Here is a 7,687-nt window from a genome sequence, read left to right on the forward strand (position 1 = left end):
GTTTACTATTGTTGGGTAATTGAAGATTATTGGGTTATTATTGGAGAATTGACAACTCTTCATCAATCAATCAAGTTTTCTTCTATTATTCTTTTCATTCCAATTGTTCATCTCATATAGGTATAATCCCTTTTAGTCTTGTTTAATTATTGTTAATCACATCATTTATTCATCATGTTTTGCTTTGTTGGTATGTTTGACAACCTTATTAACATGTTAAACTTGATCATAAGTTAGTAGTTCTTTAGCTAGAATTCATGGAAAATTAAGGGAAACCAACATGGGGGTTGATTCATGCTTAATCTAATATGTCTTTATAATTAAATTGCTTGCTTGTTGTGATTTCAACCTATGCACATGTTATGTTTGATGAAATGCGAGCCCTATGAATCCATGCATTTTTTACCCATCACCTATCTTTTCAATGGGGCTTGTAAGCTTATTCACCAACTCGAGCCTCATTAGACCATGCATATAGTTGAATAAGAAGGACTAAGTCGACTTGTAGGTGTTGTACAATCTAGAAGATTCGGCTCCGGGACCCAAACCTTCTTAGGGATTGTAAGCTTATACACCAACTCGATCCCATCACAATAATAAGTGCTTGCTATATAAATGAGAACATGTTTGTATGATCAAACTCCCATGAATCCCCTATGAACCCATGACATCCTAGTATTCTTTATTACTTGTTATTAATTGTTTACATCTCTTAAATCATTGCTTATTTTACTTTATTGCTTGCATTAGTCTAGAACACAACTACAAACCCAAATCAATTGTGACACTAGCATAAATTGTGATAGATAGACTTAGAACCCAAAGCACACCGTCCCGTGGATCGACCTCGACTTAACCACTAACTAGTTGTTTGTTGAGAGATATAAATGTGTTTGATTGTGCGTACAATGACACGCTCTCCATCAGAACTCCTTCTAGTTCTCTGGGCTAACAAAACTACACCTAAAACATCAACAGGCCAGACACCTTACTCCTTGGTATATGGCTGTGAAGCAGTGATCCCAGCAGAAATCCATGTACCAACTACCAGGTGGAGCCTGAGTACCGTGGAGGAAAACCAGCCACTGATGCAAGACAGCCGGACCCTGGTTGAAGAGTTGAGAGATGCAGCCAAGATCAGAATAGCCTTCTACCAACAAACGGTAGCCAGAAGCTATAATAAAAATGTTAACATCAGAGTATTCAAGAAAGGGGACCTAGTCCTACGAAAAGTCTTCCCAAATACAAAAGACAAGAATGCCGGCAAACTTGCCCCTGCATGGGAAGGACATTACCTGAGTGACTCAATAGTAGGGCAGGGAGCTTACAGGCTACAGACCCTGGATGGAGAAATGATCCCCGGATCCTAGAACATCTCCCATTTAAAACTCTTTCATGTCTAACCCATCTTTTTTATGCCTGAACAAGGTAAGACTATCAACCCTATCTCTTACCTTGCATGATTTTATGTGTAACTCTCCTGAATAAAAAGATTCATGTTCTTTCTATGTGATTTCCTGCTAGTTGCAATTGCCTATCATAGTTACAATTTTTACCATATGTCTCAGATCACCATGTTAAATCCTGAAAACTTGTTTTACGCTTTTCCTTCAACTATTTATATCATTATACTTGCATGCTTAAACAAATATTCAGGATTGAGGACCACTTCACCCAATCTGAACAGCATCCTAGAAATGCTTCACAAACCTTGGCATTTTTACCACATCTAAAAAACAGACAAAAAAACTGAGCTCAGTATGAAAGACGGCTATGATGGTGAGATTAATCCAGACTACTTGTCTTAAGCCCTCGTGACAGGTTTAGGGCCATAAGCCCTCCTGACAGGCAACTAACCCTCTTACCCAAAAAGCCCTCCTGACATGCATTATCCTAACAAATACTTCAAATTGCGTTATTTCAACAGGTATTATCTAATCAGACCAAGCACACAATGGGAACCAGAAAGCAACTTCAATTGCACTAAGAGAAAAATAATGTAACACCCCCGTACATCAAGGTGCCTTACCAAGGACCACCACAATGTAAGGAAGTGTTACCATCTAGGTTTCCCGATGTAAGTAGATCAAATCAAAAATAGTAGAACATATAGAGTAAATAGATTTATACTTTAGATGGTTAAACAGCGGAATAAAGATACAACATGAACAACTATCAAACTATTAAACGTGAGTGACGGTGACATCTAATTCGGTAGCGTGATGACTCGATTCCCTTCCAAGCCCTACAAGCATCAAGACCAACAACACCTGCTAAACCAACTGCTCACCATCCCCGAATGGATCACCACAGTTTTGAAAACACAACACGGGTCAGTTCACTGCATAACCAAAATAAGACAAGTACGAAAAGATAAACATTTGATCATCATCCACCTCCAACTCCCAATCACAACATGTAACTGACTACACACTAAAGTGTGTAGCCCTGCCAGTGGGGGACCGCAGCCGTACCCACCAAAGCCCCCGCTCATCAACGAGCGATAACCCTGTCCATTAATGTGCACATCCCTTCCTCTGGCAGGTTCCATAGAGGGCAAAACTAGGGCGTGAAGCCACTCCTGCAAGTGAATCCACTCTGCCGAGGACAAACCGCACGAACATCACCATCAACCATCACAACTCCAACACCCAACTCCAATTCAACAATCAGCAGATAATCACAATATCAATCGTACAACAACCACAATACAATCTTAAATCAATTAACAGTAAACCGAGTAGGGAAATCCAACCTTATCGTTAATCCATGGAAATGCATCCAACAACTAGCCAGGCAAGACTTCGAGACAAATCCTACACACAGTAACCACGTCCTATTACAAGACTACCCCAAAGACCTACTGAAAGACAACAACGAAACGGCGTCATACCTTGAGACGCGGACCGAAGTTGACACGATGACATCCTTACTTGAATACTGCACATATAAACCAATCCCCTTCCTTGGTTAGTTTCTAGGCTAGATGAGAGTGTATAGAGAGGTGGGTGATAGGTGAGAGTGAGATATGTTCGGGTTAGAGAGATAGGGAACCGTCGAAAATGAAATAAGATTTACCAACTTGCGTTTTATAATAACGCGTCAACAGCGGTGATACTCGGTCGAGTACTCTGATACTCGACCGAGTACGCCTTACTCGGTCAAGTGTTACCACTACTCAGCCGAGTAGCCCAACTAGGTAGAGTAAACAAATGCATAGGTCCTTTATCCTCTCACTTATCTCCTCCTACGGTCTTCTTTGGTCAAACGGTCGGTCAAGAGCTCTTTAAACCGGGCGGGTATTACAGTCTTTCCCCCTTAAAAAGGAACTTCGTCCCCGAAGTTCATCTCATACCTCCCAACACAGCGACGACACCTAAGAAAGGCCTATCACTTCACTACAACGAACGCCACCCAAGTTTAAGACACATAAGACACCTAGAAAGGTGGGTTTTTTTTTTGCACGACATTCTTGACAAAGCTTCGACGACCATGAAGCATCATTATACCCTTGCTGTGTACAACTACTCAATGAATTACGTAACAGATTAAATTCAATTGTATTCATTATATCCGTTAAGTTTAGAAGTTTGTGACAACTCATAACTTTGAAATCAAATAAAGATGAAGCCTAGAAGAAAATATGAAGCATAGAGAAACTTTGGTCCACTTGTTAGAACGTTTATCTTTTATCGCGACGTTATCTACCCCTCTAAAAAGGAACTTCGACCCCGAAGTTCATTCTACTCATCCACCAAGCTCATACATAGGCAACATGACAACAATTATGGAACATATGCTCTATTACAAGGCAAGTACGACACGTCCATACGTATGTAAACAACCATCTTATTCATACAATTCAAAGAGACAAAATACGCAACATAATTAGAGAGATGCGAGAAGTATGAAGTCGCCACTGCCCATCGATCAACATTGACTACCGTTAACGCCCACAAATCACATCTCCTATTACTATTACCGTCGCACCTCAGATTCAATCATATATCGTGATCATATATACAAGGTGCATCTCATAAAATCCGAACACATTACTAAGGTATTGAAACATACACGTACTAAAACAATTACCCATTTACGTTTAGAACAATTCCAAATAACGAAGAGTGTATTATCCGGGTGCTCGGCCGAGTATAATAGCATACTCGGTCGAGTAAGCGATACTCGGCCGAGTATTGAAACACTCGGTCGAGTTTTCCAGGTCAGAATGCAAATTTCGACCTCAAAACACCTACACACCAAAAGTTATACCCGCAACAGTGCTATACTCCATCACCAACTCAAAGTTTCGGTCTAAAAGTCCCAAACATAGTACGTGAAAACAAGTAGCGACCTTATGGCCAGTTACAATCATCCAAAATAAAAGAGTACGACAAATCATAGTAAATATCCAGCAACAACCGAGAAACACATCCATAAATACAACGAAAATCACATATCTGCACCCTCTTCCATCTCCTCTCCACCTCCGGTGCCTGATGTACCTACCCCAGATGTACCTACTCCCTGAAAATCTCCAGCTGAGTAGCCTCCACCGCCGGTCCATCTCCCTGCCTCATCCGACTGGCTGCCATAGTTGGCTCCCCACGGTCCCGCGAGGCAGCCAAACTCGGTCTCCTCTAGTGGTCTCCAAAATCTAGGGTCAACTCCGTAACTATGGAAGACTCCCGTGTCCACTCCGGGTCCCCTCCACTAAACGGGATGTGCCAGCTCTGTCCCTATACCATGGTTGAGGGCCATCTCATGCATGTTCCGGAGCACCAGGGTAGTGGAGATCCGCTCAGTCAGGTCACTAACCTGTATCCTAGGGTCGGGACGGTGGGGTAGGACGAGTACTGTGGTGAGAAAAAGGTCGGTGCAGAGAAAGAAGGCTCAGTATCAACCTCGGTCTCCCTCAATGCTCTCCCTCTACGGCGCTCACGGGGTGGAGGAGCGATCGGCTGCTTCTTCATCATGGAGATAGGCTCGGGTAGGTCTAAGAGGATGGTGGGGTCGATCAAGTAAAACTGAGGCTCAGGTTCCGGTTCCACACTCTTCGGGTCATTCTCTGCCAGATGGTCAATCACGGGTAGGTGCTCAGAATCGGGAAGCACCATCCACAAGGATCCCCTCACTCTCCATGCAAATGATCCATCCTCTAACTTCCTATGACACGTGATATGACACCAATAACTCTCATCCATCGTAGGGACGGACTCAAACAACCCAGTACCCGACGAAGGTGGATCCTCAAAGTCAGTCAGTCTCTGAGCCAAGCGGGTCACTATAGCCCCACAAGAAATGTGACGGTTTGAAGACCGTGCCATATGGTCCAAGCTAGAGCACACGACCCCGGGAGCACTATAGTAAAAAAGCTCTCCCCAGCGGAGGTTAAGGTAAGACATCAACAACATGACCTCATGAGAATTCAGCTTACTCATATCCTCCCTCGCGAACAAAAGGCAAGTCATCATCCTAAGGAACATACGGAGTGACACGTGCTGAACATCATTGATCAACATGGCACTCGCTGGGAATGGGTCGGCCAGTCAGGTAAAGTAGGTAGTGGGGTGCCCCACTATTCTTCGCCACATCACTAATGTACCCCTCTTTCTCTGTCTCTAGGCCAAGGTGGCCAGCAAACTCATCAAGGGTTAGTTCCTGATCCTCGTTCATAAGGCGGAAAGAAACAGTTTTCCCCTTTACATCATACACATAAGAGCTCAAAAACTCCAAGGTCAGATACGGGTAAGACTTTTTGCGTAGGTGGTATAGCCCCTCCATCCCCAAAATCTCAAAGATATGCACGATATCCCCTTTAACCCCCAAGGTCTCCAAGATGTCGGGATTCACACACGCGTCGGTCTCATAGTTCGACCCATCAAGGCCACAAAAGCATTACGTTGCTTAACGTCAGAGAAAATTACCAATGGATATTCCTCCACCGGAGGAACAGCGGGTTCTTGGCTAGATTGCCCCGTTTCCAAGTGAACATTGGCGCGAGTCCGCTTCTTAGCTGGGGCTTTGGCTTTAGGCATACTGCAAAAGGATGAATTTCAACAAGGATATCTCCAAAAAATTTGCCAGAGTAAGGACCGTGTTTGGAATTATACACTTTTAAGACGATGTTTTAAGACGGAATTTTCTCACAAAATACAAATCGTACTAACCAAAAGGAGCATTTTTATCATCAACTAACTCTTAAGGAACATCCTAGTGCAATCTAAGGGACCAAAAATTAAACTTGAAGCAAACCCTAGAATTTATTTTGCAACATAAGATGGGCGATTTCAACCCTAAAACCATTTTAAAGTATACATAGGAGGTGTTTAAGAGCAATTAGAACACAAAATATCAAAGTAGAAGCACATAAACTTGGTTTACAAGAGTTAAAGGTTTGAAATTTTGAACAAATTCTACCATAAATTGATAGTAAGTTGAAGAAATTGATTGAATACTTTACCTTGATTGAGGTTTTGAACAAGCAAGAAGGAAATCCAAGAGCAAGCACTACCAAGAATCACCCAAGTGTTTTGAGAGAGAAAGAGTTTTGAAGAGTTATGAGGAAAAGAAGAAGAAATGAGGCGGAAATAAGGTGACTAGAAAGTTTATAGGGTTTTCAAAATAGACCGAGCTGGGCCGCGATAAAAGGGTACTCGGTCGAGTATCGGGTTAACTCGGCCAAGTATGGCTTACTCGGTCGAGTATTTGGCCTCCTTGGTCGAGTATCCAGAGATCAGTAGCACGCATAATCTGTCATTCTGGATACTCGGTCGATTTCCTATTTACTCGGCCGAGTGTGGCCTACTCGGTCGAGGATAAACTCAATTTGGCCGAGTTCAACAGAACAGGCACGGAGTTTCAAGTGATCAAATGTTTTTCCTGCACAACAAATAACGACGTTCGAAGTTCCACATAATCGAGCTCGTCACCGTTAGACCCTAATTCTATCACAACAAAGCACATTACGATTCATAAATGTCATTAAGATATCTACGAGCGACACATGTTTCTTTGCACATAACCGTAGTAAACCATTCATGCCACGACGAATACACACAACTAATATTGACTACATAATAGCTAGGATTGAGCTATAAGCTTACGTCAACATACCTTATCATGCAATTCTTTACACATTCGACACTTCATTACTCTCTTGGAACCCACATACAAACACATTTTAAGCACGAGGTCTATCATATTCAACTATACAATCCCTTATCACACATCAACCTGCTCACTTAAGCAGTCCTCTTATCCGTTCACCCAACAAATTCATAAGATTCACCACTTCCAAGTACCACACACCTAGTTTTAAGCACATGTTACCACACAAGCTACTACAAACATGCACATATGACACACACTTGACACAGAACACTCCTATACATCTACCCTTCCATGGTGGCTGGCTTAAGTATGATTAGGGCCGGAGTTTTTAGATGAGGGCGCCTTCTCACCCAAAACTGACATAAGGGGCTCCCAACACACATACACTAGGTTCATTTTACTTTGACACCCTATTTTCATATGGTTCATTGGTTCAGGTTCCATAATCCTTGCTCTTATACCACTTTTTAACACCCCCGTACATCAAGGTGCCTTACCAAGGACCACCCCAATGTAAGGAAGTGTTACCATCTCGGTTTCTCGAGGTAAGTAGATCAAATCAACAATAGTAGAA

At 42.5% G+C, this 7,687-nt stretch overlaps 1 protein-coding gene across 1 annotated transcript; it reads left to right on the top strand.

Annotated features, from left to right (window-relative positions):
- Positions 1-908: 908 nt before the first annotated feature.
- LOC141618553 (uncharacterized) lies at positions 909-1,370 on the top strand. The gene has a single exon (XM_074435658.1). The coding sequence runs from the start codon at positions 909-911 to the stop codon at positions 1,368-1,370; it is 462 nt and encodes a 153-aa protein (XP_074291759.1).
- The last annotated feature ends 6,317 nt before the right edge of the window (positions 1,371-7,687 follow it).

Source organism: Silene latifolia, chromosome X (assembly GCF_048544455.1).
Source record: "Silene latifolia isolate original U9 population chromosome X, ASM4854445v1, whole genome shotgun sequence".
Taxonomy (NCBI): domain Eukaryota; kingdom Viridiplantae; phylum Streptophyta; class Magnoliopsida; order Caryophyllales; family Caryophyllaceae; genus Silene; species Silene latifolia.

Excerpts from the sequence above, each read along its gene's own strand:
- LOC141618553 (XM_074435658.1), top strand. The coding sequence starts at position 909 with ATGACACGCTCTCCATCAGAACTCCTTCTAGTTCTCTGGGCTAACAAA.